This window comes from Schistocerca gregaria, chromosome 2, assembly GCF_023897955.1.
Source record: "Schistocerca gregaria isolate iqSchGreg1 chromosome 2, iqSchGreg1.2, whole genome shotgun sequence".
NCBI lineage: Eukaryota > Metazoa > Arthropoda > Insecta > Orthoptera > Acrididae > Schistocerca > Schistocerca gregaria.
In genome coordinates, this window is record NC_064921.1 from 984096109 (window position 1) to 984115482 (window position 19374).

The 19374-nt window shown below is 42.9% G+C and overlaps 1 protein-coding gene across 1 annotated transcript in view; it reads left to right on the top strand.

Annotated features, from left to right (window-relative positions):
- The first annotated feature begins 2728 nt into the window (after positions 1-2728).
- The window catches only part of LOC126336076 (serpin B8-like), a 103903-nt gene continuing 87257 nt past the window's right edge, over positions 2729-19374 (top strand). Inside the window, exon 1 of the mRNA XM_049999556.1 lies at positions 2729-2920. Within this exon, the coding sequence (XP_049855513.1) occupies positions 2729-2920 (192 nt within the window). The remainder of the gene's footprint in view (positions 2921-19374) is intronic.

Genomic DNA, 19374 nt, shown 5'->3' on the forward strand with positions numbered 1-19374 from the left:
GGTGACAGTAGAGCACGGAGCAGCAACGTAAAAGGCGAACAGAATTTTGTTAAGTGAATGATAGTGATTGTAGAATGAACGTGATTAGGCAACTTAGGGACATGTTGTTTATTCCTGTAGAAGAAAATCGACTGTTGCTTTAAACCAGTGATCGTCAAACAAGAGCCCGCGGGCCACATACGGCCCTAATTAAATATTCGGAGCGCGATTCGCATCCGTATTTGATAATCTCGTAATTAACGATGGAACCCAAAGACCCTACGACTTATCTTAGAAGCTAGATTAAGGAAGGGCAAACCTACGTTTCTAGCATTTGTAGACTTAGAGAAAGCTTTTGACAATGTTGATTGGAATACTCTCTATCAAATTCTGAAGGTGGCAGGGGTAAAATACAGGGAGCGAAAGGCTATTTACAATTTGTACAGAAACCAGATGGCAGTTATAAGAGTCGAGGGACATGAAAGGGAAGCAGTGGTTGGGAAGGGAGTGAGACAGGGCTGTAGTCTCTCCCCGATGTTATTCAGTCTGTATATTGAGCAAGCAGTGAAGGTAACAAAAGAAAAATTCGGAGTAGGTATTAAAGTCCATGGAGAAGAAATAAAAACTTTGAGGTTCGCCGATGACATCGTAATTCTGTCAGAGACAGCAAAGGACTTGGAAGAGCAGTTGAACGGAATGGATAGTGTCTTGAAAGGAGGATATAAGATGATCATCAACAAAAGCAAAACGAGGATAATGGAATTAGTCGAATTAAGTTGGGTGATGCTGAGGGAATTAGATTAGGAAGTGAGACACTTAAAGTAGTAAAGGAGTTTTGGTATTTGGGGAGCAAAATAACTGATGTTGGTCGAAGTAGAGAGGATATAAAATGTAGACTGACAATGGCAAGGAAAGCGTTTCTGAAGAAGAGAAATTTGTTAACATCGAGTATAGATTTAAGTGTCAGGAAGTCGTTTCTGAAAGTATTTGTACGGACTGTACCCATGTATGGAAGTGAATCATGGACGATAAATAGTTTGGACAAGAAGAGAATAGAAGCTTTCGAAATGAGGTGCTACAGAAGAATGCTGAAGATTAGATGGGTAGATGAGGAAGTACTGAATCGGATTGGGGAGAAGAGAAGTTTGTGGCACAACTTGACCAGAAGAAGGGATCGGTTGGTAGGACATGTTCTGAGGCATCAAGGGATCACCAATTTCGTATTGGAGGGCAGCGTGGAGGGTAAAAATTATAGAGGGAGACCAGGTGATAACTACACTAAGCAGATTCAGAAGGATGTAGGTTGCAGTAGGTACTGGGATATGAAGAAGCTTGCACGGGATAGAGTAGCATGGAGAGCTGCATCAAACCAGTCTCAGGACTGAAGACCACAACAACAACATTCTTAATTGACGCTGGTGAATTCGGCCGCGAGCCAAGTAAAGTTGTCTCAGGAACAGAGGGGTAAGTAGCACGGCCACTGAGGTATTCAGGGAGTATATATTCTATAATGACGAGGTTAGAGGATGTGAGAGGGAGATCGTTTCTTGTTTACCTTCCAGTGTCGACAACTCATTGGCGTAGGCACCTCATACCGATCACTTGTTACAGTATGCATTTCGAACGAAAGTAACATGGATTCGTGAATGAGGATTAAGAGACGATCATCTTTTAACACGGTACGTTTTGTAGCAAGGGAAATTGAATTAAATTAAAGCTGTTGATATACAACGAAATGAGTAAAAGAAAAATAAATTAAAAAAATGTAAATATTTGTGATCGTGTTCGATTTTGCTTAATGCTTTTAAATACACAGGTACTGTCATTAACAATGTAACTGGCAGCCGTGTCAATTAACGGGCAACAGAAATTTCCAGGCATGTGACGAGTTACAGTTTCTCCCGCTCTTAAATACGAAACCACATACATTGGCGGCCTCAATCGGTGTTCATTGCGCTGCAAAAAAAGGGTAGTTTCTGAAACATCTGTTCGTTGTATGAAACCAGGCTGCTGGAGGGTGGAAGCTATTTGTTCAGTACCTAAAGAAGTGTTATCGTACGGACGACGAATTATTGCGTGACGTTTAATTGACAATCGGTGTGCGGAAGACTACATCGACGATTCAGATGAAGATCCTGACTTCTGATAAAAGAACTGTGTCGAACTTCACATGAACGTTTTCCGATTTGATTTCGTTAACATTCGTTGGAACATTGAATTCTTTTCCGATATTTCTGCGTTTTCTGAACCATGAAACACTTTCATTTACTTGTTTCAGGCAAACAGGAAAGGTTGCAACAAAAGACACCAAATTCCAGTGCAGAGACTTCTAAACAGCCATGCGTAAATATCGTTTCAAAGTATTTCAAACAAAAGTGTTGAAGCTGCATGGGCAGCTGTACCTGTACGCGCCATGCAAGCTCTGTTTGACTCAATGACCAGGACTATCAAGGTCGTTATTACGGCCAGAGGTGGTTGTTCTAGGTACTGATTTCTCAGCAACTATTCACCCAAACTGCGTGAAAATGTAATGACATGTCAGTTATAGTATAATATATTTGTCCAATGAATACCCGTGTATCATCTGTATTTGTTCGTGGTGTAGCAATTTTAATGACCAGTAGTGTATGAGAAAAGGGCAGGCTGAGTTTCGTACGAGCGTTGCTTCCTCTGTCTGTGCTGGTTTGTGGACAGTAACTTTCCTGTCTGTAGATGTAGGTGTCGGCGGCTACGAGACACACCACGAATGATGACAACCGGCTGGACCCGCAGGCTGCCGCTTGTGCAATCGCCGCTGGCTGGACAGAGCAGAAGACGTCACAGGCTTCCACTGGCGGAGGAGCCTCCAGGGCGCGCGGCACCTGCTCGTCAGCGCGCTGGCCCACAGTGTTCGGCGAACCGCCGGAGCTGGCTGACACGTCCACCTTCCCGCTGCTTACCTGTAAGTACCCGCGGCGGGATTTCCGCCAGCTGAAAGCGCTTGCAGGAGTAGAGTTGCTACGTAGAGATGGGAAAACTGAAACACGTACCTGTTTCGAAACAAATTAAACAGTACAATGTAATGTTTCGACACGGCATTTCGAAACAGTGAAACAGTTTGTGTTTTGTAATCTAATCAGGAGAAAGAAAACTGGCGTTCTACGGATCGGAGAGTGGAATGTCAGATCCCTTAATCGCGCAGGTAGGTTAGAAAATTTATCGAACTATCAGTTTAATAAGTCACAGGTGCAGAATACTAAAGCGAATTCTTTACAGACGAATGATAAAACTCGTAGAAGCCGACCTCGGGGAAGATCATGAAACAGTACAATGTAATGTTTCGATACGCTGTTTCGAAACAGTGAAACAGTTTGTGTTTTGTAATCTAATCAAGAGAAAGAAAACTGGCGTTCTACGGATCGGAGAGTGGAATGTCAGATCCCTTAATCGCGCAGGTAGGTTAGAAAATTTACCGAACTATCAGTTTAATAAGTCACAGGTGCAAAATACTAACGCGAATTCTTTTCAGACGAATGATAAAACTCGTAGAAGCCGACCTCGGGGAAGATCATGAAACAGTACAATGTAATGTTTCGATACGCTGTTCCGAAACAGTGAAACAGTTTGTGTTTTGTAATCTAATCAAGAGAAAGAAACTGGCGTTCTACGGAATGGAGCGTGGAATGTCAGATCCTTTAATCGGGCAGGTAGGTTAGAAAATTTACCGAACTATCAGTTTAATAAGTCACAGGTGCAAAATACTAACGCGAATTCTTTACAGACGAATGATAAAACTCGTAGAAGCCGACCTCGGGGAAGATCATGAAACAGTACAATGTAATGTTTCGATACGCTGTTCCGAAACAGTGAAACAGTTTGTGTTTTGTAATCTAATCAAGAGAAAGAAACTGGCGTTCTACGGAATGGAGCGTGGAATGTCAGATCCTTTAATCGGGCAGGTAGGTTAGAAAATTTACCGAACTATCAGTTTAATAAGTCACAGGTGCAAAATACTAACGCGAATTCTTTACAGACGAATGATAAAACTCGTAGAAGCCGACCTCGGGGAAGATCATGAAACAGTACAATGTAATGTTTCGATACGCTGTTCCGAAACAGTGAAACAGTTTGTGTTTTGTAATCTAATCAAGAGAAAGAAACTGGCGTTCTACGGAATGGAGCGTGGAATGTCAGATCCTTTAATCGGGCAGGTAGGTTAGAAAATTTACCGAACTATCAGTTTAATAAGTCACAGGTGCAAAATACTAACGCGAATTCTTTACAGACGAATGGTAAAAGTGGTAGAAGCCGCCCTCGGGGAAGATCAGTTTGGATTCCATAGAAATGTTGGAACGCGTGAGGCAATGCTGACGCTACGACCTATCTTAGAAGAAAGATTAAGGAAAGGCAAACCTACGTTTCTAGCATTAGTAGCCTTCGAGAAAGCTTTTGACAATGTTGACTGGAATACTCTCTTTCTAATTCTGAAGGTGGCAGGGGTAAAATACAGGGAGCGAAAGCCTATTTGCAATTTGTACAGAAACCAGATGGCAGTCATAAGAGTCGAGGGGCATGAAAGGGAAGCAGTGGTTGGGAAGGGAGTGAGACAGGGTTGTATCCTATTCCCGATGTTATTCAATCTGTATATTCAGCAAGCAATAAAGGAAACAAAAGAAAAGTTCGGAGAAGGTATTAAAATCCATGGAGAAGAAATGAAAACTTTAAGGTTCGCCTATGACATTGTAATTCTGTCAGAGACAGCAAAGGACTTGGAAGTGCCGTTGAAAGGAATGGACTGTGTCTTGAAAGGAGGATATAAGATGAACAACAACAAAAGCAAAACGAGGATAATGGAATGTAGTCGAATTAAGTCGGGTGATGCTGAGGGAATTAGATTAGGAAATGAGACACTGAAAGTAGTAAAGGAGTTTTGCTATTTGAGGAGCAAAATAACTGATGATGGTCGAAGTAGAGAGGATATAAAATGTAGACTGGCAATGGCAAGGGAAGCGTTTCTGAAGAAGAGAAATTTGTTAACATCGAGTATAGATTTAAGTGTCAGGAAGTCTTTCTGGAAGTATTTGTATGGAGTGTAGCCATGTATGGAAGTGAATCATGGACGATAAATAGTTTGGACAAGAAGAGAATAGAAGCTTTCGAAATGTGGTGCTACAGAAGAATACTGAAGATTAAACTGGTAGATCACATAACTAATGAGGAGGTATTGAATAGAATTGGTGAGAAGAGAAGTTTGTGGCACAACTTGACAAAAAGAAGGGACCGGTTGGTAGGACATGTTCTGAGCCATCAAGGGATCACCAATTTAGTACTGGAGGGTAGCGTGGAGGGTAAAAATCGTAGAGGGAGACCAAGAGATGAATACACTAAGCAGATTCAGATAGATGTAGGATGCAGCAGGCACTGGGATATGAAGAAGCTTGCACAGGATAGAGTATCATGGAGAGCTGCATCAAACCAGTCTCAGGACTGAAGATCACAACAACAACAACAACAATCTAATAAACCTACACATTTTATCATCTTGAATGTCTACTGTATGAGTATGTCCATATTAACACAAATGAGGTGCGAGAACGCTAATCGTGTCGCAGAAAGTATGCAACTATCATTAGCCGTCTTGGCAGTTTCGTATTTACTCCAGCAAATGCGCTGCTTTCGTGTCGTGTGGCTTTCGTACTTTTCAATTGGCTGAGGACAGCCATAGCTGAAGACAGAAGAACTACCACGAACGGAACTGGATGTGGGTGTAAACTGCAGAAACAACGGATATGCTACTGGTATTCCCACATTCCGTTAGTATGACTAATATACCCATCCTGCTAATTTCCATGCGCCAAAGGGAATCATTGTGGATAATAGGCACAATGACTAAAGGACTCACAAATAACGCCAAATAATTCAAATAAATAACAGAAAAAATTGTATTTCAAGCTTTTTCGAACCGTTACTATAAATTCACCATGCTTCCCGGCCCTTCCAGTTCACCATTACACTATCAGTGATACGTCAAACAGATTGCTTTCAATTATACCTACATCAAATGTATGTATATGTCTAATAACTGCCATTCTACGCCTTTTTTTTATTCAAAATGTTGTAGGCTTACTTGCGTTTCTTAATATGATTACTCTACATGAACAGAGAAGCGTATGTTATTAAAATAGTGTAATGTAACTGAATGATTTTCACATATTTATTACTTTGAATGTGAATAGTATGCGTTGTTTTATTGTTTGGTTGGTGTTTATAAAGCACATGTTACGCCATTTCGAAATAGGACAGTCAGCTAGAAACGAAGCATTATTTTCGGATATCTTAAGCTTCATGCTATTGCTTGTCAAAAAGATTTCGGCAGTCTTGAAAGTGTTTCATGAAGTGGTATATTGTGTTTCATTACCTGTACCGAGCCCGAATCTCGTCCGAAACAGAGCGGAATGAAACATCACTGTTTCGATACAATTAGTCCGTTCCAAGCACAAGTAGACTGAAACAGCCTTATTTTGTAACAACGATACAGTTTTTGTGTCTGGCTCGAGATCGAATCTGGTCCGGTTATCAGAGACAGGGGCGGAATGCAACACCACTGTTTCGAAACAGTGAACCACAGCCGTTCCGAAACACTGAAAGAGTTCCAAGTCTGGTTGCTACCACCAGGTAAGCTCGTTTCTGCGTCTGCTGATGAAATATGTCAGTTTTATGTTTGGTAGCGACGTGACAGTATTTGCCCAAGCAGAACACGTATTCCCAAAAATGAAGCATAGTGTTCATATTGTATCATCATGGTTTAGGAGGTCTGCACTCGTTTAGAACTGGCGTCTCTCCCAGCTAGCAGTAACCTCATATTTTATCACTATCTGCGCTGAACTTTCGTGTTCTTCGGCGTAATCTCTCTCTCTCTCTCTCTCTCTCTCTCTCTCTCTCTCTCTGTCTCTCTCTCTCTCTTCCTCACCTGCTGTTCTGGAAGTATTTCATACATGATTACTGTATGATACTGTTACACTGTCCAATAAGATTATTTAATTAATTTATTATACTGAATATCTCGCGGTTAAACTCGACGATTTTTATTTAACTCTGTTCCCCCATTTTCTTCCCCTCCTCCCCCTCTTATCGCATTCAAAACATCATAGCAGTCTTCAGGCATCCAGAGACGTAGCTGCACAAGAGACATGTTACTTTTCCTAAACAGCAGAGGCACCGTCCAATCTTTTTACGTTTAAGACTTTTTGCCTACGTAGAAAAACAGCTATTGTTTTGAACTCTCAGCACTTCATAACTTCATATCGATGATAGAGAGGCTAGATTAGTGGCTGTCGAGTTGATGTTTTCGGTCAGTTTCTGAAAAACATTCCACTACGGACTCCGTGTTTATATTAGAAGTGTGTTAGAGAGGTTCTTGTGTTTGAAAAACCCACTACCCAAGGAAAGAAAAACTACAGAAAACAAACAATTCTCTAAGGTGAATAGTTATGAATATAAGATAACAGCACAAGATGCTTGAATACTCTTATAGCAAAAGGGACAACAAATGTCAATGAACTGGTTGTGGTGTAAAAGTTCGCAGATAGAATCTTGGTTGGGTAAGAGTATTTCCTGCGAACTTCCACACCCGTAGACTCCCGTACTTTTACCCATTCCACTATCTTCATTTTAGACAATCTATAGATAACATCCGCAACTAAACTCGTGGATATGAAGGTCGATATTGGAAGCCTATAGGCGCCAATTCCGGTACCGTGTTCATCTAATTTTTAAATATATTTGGATTGACCTAACACGCAATCTAAACTACACGAATTTTACATCGAAAACATACAAAATTGGACGACCGCATTTTCTCTAGCTGTAAAAGTGTAACTGCTCCGAGGTTCCAGAACAGAACTGAGGAAATGATGACGTATGCGCTGCCTCGTGGGAGAAAGACGAACTTCTGCTGTAGGGACGTGAAGACTTGATGTGTACTCTCGCCTCTCTCGTTCTTCTACTGCCTATCCTCTTTCTCCCCACAATATTTTGCTGTCTTAATGCCGTTCACACGGAAATTCGATCACTCAATTAAAGAAACTGCTGTGAAGCGTCTCCGCAAACGTTTTCACTGGGCGAGCTATTGCCAGGAGATCAAAAAGTGTAGCTTAAATACCTTGTGCAACGTCGAACGATTAATCTTCTGGGAGAGAACAGATCGGTACACGTGTGTAAAGAGAAATTGGAAATCACACGTCTCAAGTCACAACATTTATTTCCAACTAATTCTGGAGTAATTTGCAGCCAGTTTCATTCCTTGTCTACTTTGGCAGTTCGATGAGGGCTTTATGCAACTGCCCATAGCACTCCATTAGTGTCAGTTTCGTCAACAATGCCAGTCAGAAATTTCGTGAACCGTGGTAGTACTGTCTGATGTCATAATTAATCAGGTCTAAAAGCTCTACTGGCGGTTCTTGCTATTTGTGTCGTATGGAAAAAAAAGAAACTGCTGCTAGAGGAGACACGTACCATTAGAGCCCACAATGTGGCAGTTGGCTGATTTCATTCTTCCTCCCACATTTCACTTTCCACTACACAATACAAAGAAACAATGGAGCTTATACCTTGACCGGAAAAGCAACTTATTTGTGTTATCAGACTGCGAAGATTTCATTCCATTGCAAATGTCAGAACTACTTTTGTTAATGTCTTTAGGTAGTATTACAATGTTTCGCAGACGTTCTTGGTCCAAGCAAAACTACTTTTGTCACAGAATCACTACCTATTGAAGAATTTTGCAGGTTGTTCCTCGCGGATTTTATCCTTACGTTTGGTCTCGTAAATCTGAAAACTGAGGAACTGCCCGCGGCAGTTACGGGTCCCAATTTTCCTCTCGTTGCTGCCAATGTAAAAGTTGCAGACATGGTTGGTACATTTTTCGGTGCACCCGGTCTGTGTTTACCATGACTGTTCCAGTGCACACCAGATAAATGATGTGACAGTGCAAAGGATGTTTGTTCTTAAAAAATGGCTCTGAGCACTATGGGACTTAACTGTGGTCATCAGTCCCCTAGAACTTAGAACTACTTAAACCTAACTAACCTAAGGACATCACACACATCCATACCCGAAGCAGGATTCGAACCTGCGACCGTAGCAATCGCGCGGTTCCGGACTGCGCGCCTAGAACCACTAGACCACCGCGGCCGGTATGTTTGTTTTTAACTCTGAACAACTAAATATTTCGAAAAATGTGCGTCGTACGAAAAAAAAGTTACAAATGGAAAGTTAATATTTTTCAAGGGGGCGACTGTATGTCAAAACTGGCCACCCTCTGACCTGCCCACGCCCCATGAGGGGTAAAAGTTTCGTTTTTAAAAGGGAACACACCACTTTTATTGCAGATTCGGGTTTAACGCAAAAAGCGGAAAGGGTTTACCAGAAACAGTGTGGTAGATGGCGCTGTAATCGACGAAATTCAATTTTTCCGATTTCTGCAATTAAGAACCGATTCATTTTATTCTAATTTACATTTTAAATAAAAATGTAAACTGTTTTTCCGATTACTTGATATTATTGTTTTAAATTTAATACAGTATTGCAAATTTCATTGTACAGTAAAACTTTTACTACGCCCTTCGGGTTTGATTTCAGTGAGTCCTTACAACATTGGTGATGCTTCGAGGCGAGTCCCCTTGAATCTCACTATCACGGTGATTTCGGAGTGCTCATCAGTCCTAACTCTGTAGCTCTCGCGCCGATTACAGAGCCAACTACCACGAACGAAAAAACTTGTTCCATATGAACCTTAGGTATTTTTTGGCGCGGAATCCGATGCTCCCTATGGGATTGGGGGGGGCAGGGAGAGGGTATAGGGGTTAGCCATTTTTAGCATAGGTGGATTTCCCATTTGAAAATATTAACTTTTCACCTGTGACATTCTTTTTTTGTTGACGCTTATTTTTCGAGATATTTTATTGTACCGAGTAAACATCATCTTGCAATTGACTTATGACGACACACACACACACACACACACACACACACACGCACACACACAGACACACACACAGACACACACACACACACACACACACACACACACACACACACACACAGAGAGAGAGAGAGAGAGAGATAGAGAGAGAGAGAGAGGGTTTTTTTATGGGTGGGAGGGGGGCACATGAACACTTTTAAAGACGATAATCTCAGGGGCTACTACCCAACCCCGAAATTACTGTACTGCGCCTCCCGTCGTCGTTAACGGAAACACGCGGCAATTAGGCTAACCAAACAGATCGGTGACTGAGGAAAACTCATTACACCGCCAATACTTCAGGCTAGTTGTGAACGGTTCAAGGTGTCGTCGTCAGATATCGTCCGTAGAGCAGTACGGTGTTGTTAGTAATCATGAAACCCCTGTGAATGAAAGTGGACGCATTCAAGTGGAAAAAAAAGTAAATATTAAAAGTTGTACAGTTTTAGCAGGAAGAAAAAAAAGCAGAATAAGGTAATGGCACCCGTATACAGAGCAGTCTTGCGAGCGGCAAAATGGTAGGGAAGTCAGAATGAACGATAAAATACGTTTTGTAAGATTTTGATAAAGTGGAAGAAACCAGGGAAAAAAATTAAAACTCCTAGAAAACAAAGGCGTTCTAGATATAATGAAATAATAAAAAGGGGCCAAATACACCAGTTCTGTTCACGAACAAAACGTGAGTGCTTACCCGTTACACGACGAAAAGTGCTGGTAGCATGAAGAAGTTACGGGCGTAGTGACTAAGAGCAAGTCAAAGAAGTACTGTTCTCCACTCTTCAGGAGTAATCAGTTTCATAGACGAAGCAAAGTCAGTTTATGATTTGGAATCTACATCTCGAGATCATCACGACGATATGGAAATTTGTGGTAAGGACTGTGGAACCAGACTGCTTAGGCCATTGGATCCCTAGGCTTACGCACTACTTAAACGAACTTATCCTAAGGACAACACACAACACACACACCCATGCCCGAGGGAGGACTCGAACCTCCGATGGGGGTAGCCGTGCGAGCCGTGACAAGGCGCCCTGGACCGCACGGGTAGCGCTCGCGGCACGACGATATGTATAGCGCTAATGATCACAAGTGGTTAGAATTGAAACTGATTTCTAACATCGCAGATGGTAGTACTGTTGTGCTTGTTAACACAGTGTATCGTACTGTTTAGAGAAATACATTCCCTCACTGCTGAAACTTTCGACAAGGATATAACTGAGTAGTTCATTCAGAACAAATTCAGTTTTGAAACGAGCTTTTACAAACTGTGCGCTGTAATAAATCAAAGCCGGTTTTTAAAGCAGATGCTGTTGTTTGGCGTAAGCGATATACTGTTCTGTCTCCTACCATACCACTTATTTGAACCGTGTACAGCTAATCTAGAATACAATTAAACAAAAAAATAGCAGAAAAATGTTTCTTCCGCTACGTTAACCGAAGAGTCTTTATCTAACATTACCGAACATGACTGGTTAAAAGCCTTAGAACGTGTGAAAGGAACTGAAAATTAATATTGAGGCAGAGATGTCTTTCTGGAGGAAGCAATAGAGAATATAATAATCAATGTTGGGATAGAGAATGGAGATGAATATGCAGCAAATGAAGAAGACAGTGACATGGAAATTGACATGGCGGACGAAACTGGAACTGATTCCAAAGAAACTGGTACAGCACATGGACTTCGCGCCTATACTTTTCGCGATCGTCGACTACTTCATAGCTCTAATCACCAAGGTTAGTGCAGTTTTCATGCATAAATGTAGTTGTAGCTTCCTTCCTTCCCTTCACAAACGCGACAATGAGCTGATTCGCGGTAAGCTTGCCGATGCGCCCTCATGCCAAAGTGCAATAGTATTGTGGTCGACTATTATTTGATGGCACTAACAATATAAATCGCCCAAGGGGATCTTGATGAAAGAGGAGTGTTTTAGAGTTAGTGGACGTATTTATTACGCGTCAATTCACGCCCACTGGACTCGCATTCGGGAGTAGCAGGTTTCAAATCCCCTCACCTCAGGCTCTTCCTGACTCTCCTGAACATAACTGTTTTCCTTACCCTTCCTTCTCCAATAAGAGCTTGTCGACATCGTTTTTGCGGAATTAAACAATAATCTTTCTGCCGCTTATTCGTGCCTGTAACTTTGTACACAGAGCTGTCTCACAATGAACTAACAGAAGGTGTAGAAACTGACTCGAGGCGTTGATTTTAATGTCGATCGAAGCTGCATGCCATTTCGTCAGTGTTGTGTACACAGCCGTGCGAGTTCAAATATAGCCGAAGTGCGTAACGGGACTGCAGTTTCTTGCGACTTTCGGTAGCAAGACTATCCTGCGTCCTTGAGCGCCTTGTAGCTGCTTCTGCAGAACGAGTACGACTAGAGTGTTTTTCTCAGACGTGTGGCGATATTTTCCATCGCGTAGCAATACTACTACACATTCCAATAAGTCTCTTATAACGTGCCCTGGCCCATATGCTCCATCCAACACAAATTCTACTGTGTAAACTGACGGACTAGTAGTTCTGAGAGGAAACGAGTGGTAGAGGCAAAATTCAAGGTTAGTCGCATCTCAGTCGTTAACAGAGCTACCTGTGAGAAACAAGGATTTGCGCTTGAGTGCCGAACCTCCACGAAGTTCTAATAAGACTGGAAATTTCAAAGCGGCGTATACGTGTTTATTTATTCGTGCTTTGACCACTCAATACATCAGAGATTTCAGATGCACTACGGGTGTTATACAAACATATATAAACCATACACAAACATGTAACAGATTAGGCAATGATAGGACAGGCTGTTGGCCACAGACTTTTCAGTGCAACCATCAAAGCATCCGCCTAAGCAGGCTGTGGAACTCTTGGAGAGCGCAAGTCAGAACGGTAGCACGGGACCTCGAACCCCGCTCCTCGCAAATGCGAATCTAGTGCGTTAACACTGTGCCACATCGGTATGTGACATGAGGAGAAAACCGTAAAAGAACCACACGTTCCTAGTCCACAATCGGCTTACATGATGCACAAGAAATATAAACAGTGACATTACTAGAATATGAAACTTTGTTATGTTACATTTCTGAAAGGTACAAACACACAACGCCTGCCAGCACAGCATGTTTCCCAAATACTCTCGTAACTGATTCCCTTTACTGAGGTGACGCATTGCAATGCATCTGAAGCAGAGATTCAAATGGCTGAAATGGCTCTAACCACTATTGGACTTAACATCTGAGGTCATCTGTCCCCTAAACTTAGAACTGCTTAATCCTAACTAACTTAAGGACATCACACACATCCATGGCCGAGGCAGGATTCGAACCTGCGACCGTAGCAGCTGCGTGGTTCCGGACTAAAGCGCTTAGAACCGCTCGGCCACAGCGGCCTACTTGAAGCACAGAAAAATGGAAACTATGTTGCACAAAGGCACACCACGTAAACACCCGTAAACAGAGGAAAAAAATGGCTCTGAGCACTATGCGACTTAACATCTGTGGTCATCAGTCGCCTAGAACTTAGAACTAATTAAACCTAACTAACTTAAGAACACCACACACATCCATGCCCGAGGCAGGATTCGAACCTGCGACCGTAGCAGTCGCGCGGTTCCGGACTGAGTGCCTAGAACCGCGAGACCACCGCGGCAGGCAAACAGAAGAAAAAAATACACACTAATAAGGGACTCCTAGTATTTCTGTAAGCCAACATATTCGGTTGCTTTGTAGAAATGCTTCTCAAGAAGATATGTTTCTTACTCTCTGCCTTATTTCTGTGTTTTGGCAGCGTGTTATGATGTATGACACAAATATGGTTCACATGCCTTTGAGTGACGGGACTATTTGTAGATCCCTCCAAGTTTATTTCTGATTATCAGTATTCATTTGTATGTTGACAGGTTGGGTACTACGAGCACGCATAACTTTTTAAATACGGGCTTACAGTGCGTCCTTACAGCGTTATGTGGAAAGATCTGAAAGGTCCTTTTCTGTAACGTAAAAATGTCATTTAATCGACTATTCTTTCTACTCCAAAATACTATACCAAGAGACTGGGAGTAACCAAAGTATAGCTACTCTATCACCTTCTGGAAAAAAAAAACAACATTTAAAATGATTCTCAGAGCAAGACGTGTCGAACTGAATTTCTGGGAAAGAGATAGAGTCTTGTCAATTTAAGTCTTGATTAACGTATAATAGTTTTGCACGTCGTGCTTTTTATAACTCATTATCACCAGGACCAGTCGGAGATTTTACTTTTGAATCATTTTTCCCAAATTTAGCGTAATTTATTTTATTGACACTAAGGGTTAGCCCGTTGGTATTGAACCATGAATGCATGTACTTAAGACTTTATCAACTATATGTGAAATATTTCAGTCCTAATCCATCTGTTCACGACTCGTTACATATCCTTTGTATACTGTCGATCCGATGCCCCAGTAACTGGCTACTGTTCGAGGTCGGAGCTATAAGCAACTGTGTGGAAAACAATCTCTACGCCAGCAGCGTTTTTTTTCTTCCACGCATCGTAAAGTGTAATCATTTGCTGCCCTTGGTCTTCACAGGCTCTGCCTTGCAGAAACTGCAGCCATCCCTTTCTGGCTAAACTGAATTTTTACACGTTGCATCAGCATAGAATGCGTATTAAGTATGTAAAAATTGACGGTTCACTTCAGCCAGCAAGTTGCACAAATTACGAATCGTGTGCTACGCTGATTTAATGCATAATTTTACGATGTAGCCGGAACAGATACGAAACAGCTGCAATCCAGCATCCATGTCGAAGCAGAACAGCATATTCGGCTATTTGTGATGCATTATTATACAGGGTGATCCATTGATCGTGACCGGGCCAAATGTCTCACGAAATAAGCGTCAAACGAAAAAACTACAAAGAACGAAACTTGTCCAGATTGAAAGGGGAAAGTAGATGGCGCTATGGTTGGCCCGCTAGATGGCGCTCCCATAGGTCAAAGGGATATCAACTCGTCCGTCTCCGCACTACGAGATGGCGCTGTCATAGAGACGGCCCAAATTCTGCTTCCTTCGATCCGCGTGTTAATATGTAACGCAGCCAATGAGATTGCTGCTAACGTAGAACCTTTTCTCCTCGCGTATCACACTCGCGCAGTGATACATGAACGCGCGAGGTATTATAACGAGTGTACAGACCTCCGATTAGTCAGTCTGCATTAGTCTGTACCAGTCTGTACCAGTCCGTACCAGTCTATAGTCAAGTTTCAGCCTGCGCCTAATAAGATTATCACATTCCTGTACATAGCCATGAAGAGAAATGTATAGACACTTTGTCAAGTATCAGGGATATGTGAAATAAGATTAACGTACCAAGACCAAAGGAACTTCAGATTGTCAGTTGTAAACAGCGTCCAGAATCAAGTTACGTAATATCTATGCTTTTTATTATTATAATAATCGTGTGTGAAAATTAATCAAGTTCTGTTTAAAGTTGGTCACCGTCAATCTGTTATTCTAAGCGTGCAAGTGGCATTTCCATCGTCTGACCTAACGGCAGAAGATAAACACGCCACGATAAGACCACGATACATATTGCTGACACTCGCCTGCTTCTTTAGAGAGACAAGTCAAGTAATCTGATGGTGTGTGTACCGAAGGTCTTACAGTACGCACACCACAAAGTCCACTAGAGGACTCTGAGTAATTAACCATAATGTTTGATGGTGATTATGATGAGGGTGGCGGCTATGTCCATTTAGTGGAACAAAGTTTGAAACAAAGAACAACTTAAGTATTACGGTGAATCCTGTTTCTACAGGTGATCAGTATCACTGTTAGATACTGAGCTTTCAATGCTGGAACTGAAGCAGCCCAAAAACAAAGTTATAGATTAGTATACTTTGCCAGTATGCTGTTGCGTGAGTTGCGGTTCGTTGAGGTTTCCAGTACTAAATGCATCTGTACGAGGCTATTTTATCTACTCAGCTTGCCACTAGATCTGTAAACTTAGTACGTGAATGTGCTACATAGAGTTTCCGCCAGAAAAATCAGCAAAGGATTAATTAGTTTTTATAGGGATTTCAGAGGACGATAGCAGCCATGCACATGACAGATCATCACAGCTAAGGTAAATACTACGAGCAGAGGCGTAAACGTGTTGGTTCACCAGCTTGGGTAATCTTTTGCTCAACTTGTCACAAAACTAACCATCCTCCATAGACTTCATTGTCATCTTAAATAGTATCGAACTTTGAATCGGATGATTTGCCGTAGTACTGGCCAACATCATGACGTAGTCGTAAGAATAATTTTGTAAAGAAACGTCTAGTTAAAATTAGCTCACAACCACAGATTTACTACGAAATACGTTATGCATCATTTTATTTGCATCAATACATTCACACTGCCTGCTTTATACACTCCTGGAAATGGAAAAATGAACACATTGACACCGGTGTGTCAGACCCACCATACTTGCTCCGGACACTGCGAGAGGGCTGTACAAGCAATGATCACACGCACGGCACAGCGGACACACCAGGAACCGCGGTGTTGGCCGTCGAATGGCGCTAGCTGCGCAGCGTTTGTGCACCGCCGCCGTCAGTGTCAGCCAGTTTGCCGTGGCATGCGGAGCTCCATCGCAGTCTTTAACACTAGTAGCATGCCGCGGCAGCGTGGACGTGAACCGTATGTGCAGTTGACGGACTTTGAGCGGGGGCGTATAGTGGGCATGCGGGAGACCGGGTGGACGTACCGCCGAATTGCTCAACACGTGGGGCGTGAGGTCTCCACAGTACATCGATGTTGTCGCCAGTGGTCGTCGGAAGGTGCACGTGCCCGTCGACCTGGGAGCGGACCGGAGCGACGCAAGGATGCACGCCAAGACCGTAGGATCCTACGCAGTGCCGTAGGGGACCGCACCGCCACATCCCAGCAAATTAGGGACACTGTTGCTCCTGGGGTATCGGCGAGGACCATTCGCAACCGTCTCCATGAAGCTGGGCTACGGTCCCGCACACCGTTAGGCCGTCTTCCGCTCACGCCCCAACATCGTGCAGCCCGCTTCCAGTGGTGTCGCGACAGGCGTGAATGGAGGGACGAATGGAGACGTGTCGTCCTCAGCGATGAGAGTCGCTTCTGCCTTGGTGCCAATGATGGCCGTATGCGTGTTTGGCGCCGTGCAGGTGAGCGCCACAATCAGGACTGCATACGACCGAGGCACACAGGGCCAACACCCGGCATCATGGTGTGGGGAGCGATCTCCTACACTGGCCGTACACCTCTGGTGATCGTCGAGGGGACACTGAATAGTGGACAGTACATCCAAACCGTCATCGAACCCATCGTTCTACCATTCCTAGACCGGCAAGGGAACTTGCTGTTCCAACAGGACAATGCACGTCCGCATGTATCCCGTGCCACCCAACGTGCTCTAGAAGGTGTAAGTCAACTACTCTGGCCAGCAAGATCTCCGGATCTGTCCCCCATTGAGCATGTTTGGGACTGGATGAAGCATCGTCTCACGCGGTCTGCACGTCCAGCACGAACGCTGGTCCAGCTGAGGCGCCAGGTGGAACTGGCATGGCAAGCCGTTCCACAGGACTACATCCAGCATCTCTACGATCGTCTCCATGGGAGAATAGCAGCCTGCATTGCTTCGAAAGGTGGATATACACTGTACTAGTGCCGACATTGTGCATGCTCTGTTGCCTGTGTCTATGTGCCTGTGGTTCTGTCAGTGTGATCATGTGATGTATCTGACCCCAGGAATGTGTCAATAAAGTTTCCCCTTCCTGGGACAATGAATTCACGGTGTTCTTATTTCAATTTCCAGGAGTGTATTTAATGGCCTACACGTGAGAAGGTTACTAGCGATTGCTATACAAATTCTTCTACAGATTGATTTTCTTTGTGTTTATGTGGCGATTTATTGGCTAATTCGTGCAGTGTAACAGCCATTTGCTCAAAGCTGCCACTGAAGCAAACATTCATGAAATGCCGATATAATACTATGCTGTTCTGATTTGAGTTTATTAGTATCATTCCGTATGTAAGAATCCTAGGTACTTGATATGAGCAGATAATGCCCCTGAGTGTTACTTATTGTATCGTGATAGAAACTGTTAGCTCTACAACCCTGTAATTTGTTACGGAGGACAACAGCCACCATATTAACAGGAATGAATGACATTGTAAAAAAGCAAAGTTGAAGAAGCAGCTATGTCATTTGGCACGACGTTATCAGACAGAAGCAAGAACAGCGGAAGACAAACATTCTAATAGGAAACAACGACCCGTGACTGATGTATTTACTGAACTTCACTTCAGTTCTAGATGGCGGTTGCCTATAAATATCACAGTCCTGTGGCGGTGTGTGTAGTATTACGATAGCCGCAAGTATTGTTTCTTCCAGCACACCTTATCACATAAAAGAGAGTATGATTTACAAAGTTTAAAAGTTTCTCATGACATTAATGAAGGTACTTGGGGTTATACAAAGAAAAAGTTTAGCGCTTACGGTCTGTAATGTGTCCTTAATTGCTCTCGTCTTATTACGTTAAATGTCTTCCAACAGCACAGAAATACGTCTTGTAAAGAAAGGCTGGCTACAGTTCTTCTTGCTCGCATTGTCGTAGTGTAACTACTAACGTTTCGAAATGAATTTGTTTATATACATTATTCCACGTCCTTGCACCAGCAGCTGCATTTCTCGTGCGTTACTCTTCAATAGTCAGAAATAAAAGGAGAAAAATTTTACCAAGAAGAACCTACTCGCTGAGAACATGTAGACAAATCTCCTTCGGTTACTAAAAGTGAAAGACGCCTCTGGTTTCCTAAACTATTTAAGATTTGTTTAACTAATTTGAAAATCTCTTGCAGTTCACTGTATGAATTTCAAAACAGAACACTAAGTTAAGAAAAATTGTTTCCTCTGACGTCGTCTGACAGTTTTACACTCTCTTATTAATAAGAGTTGTGTGTACGAGGGGTGTAAAATAAGTAATCCAACGTATTTTTTTTTCTCGGCAAGTTTCGCTATACGTAGGCTTCAAAATGGCGTGTGCAACAAAGGTGCGTTCCAAGCAGAGGGCTGCCATTTAGATTCTTTTGGCCTAAAATCAGAGCATCGCAGACATTCATAGGCGCTTGCAGGATGTATACGGAGGCCTGGCAGTGAACAAAAGCACGTTGGGCGAAGTGTCTTTCATCGTCGCAGTAAGGTTGCGCAGACCTGCCCGATCTCCTGCGTACCTCCCGCCCGCACACAGCAGACTCCTGCGATGGTGGAACGTGAAGACGCTCATTCTAGATCATCGACGGAACACAATCAAACGTCTCGTTGCTCAACTGGACGTCTGTGTTGGTGGCGCCGACATACGTTGTAACCTCCCCTCACTAATCGACCTTAATGACAGTGAAAAATTAAA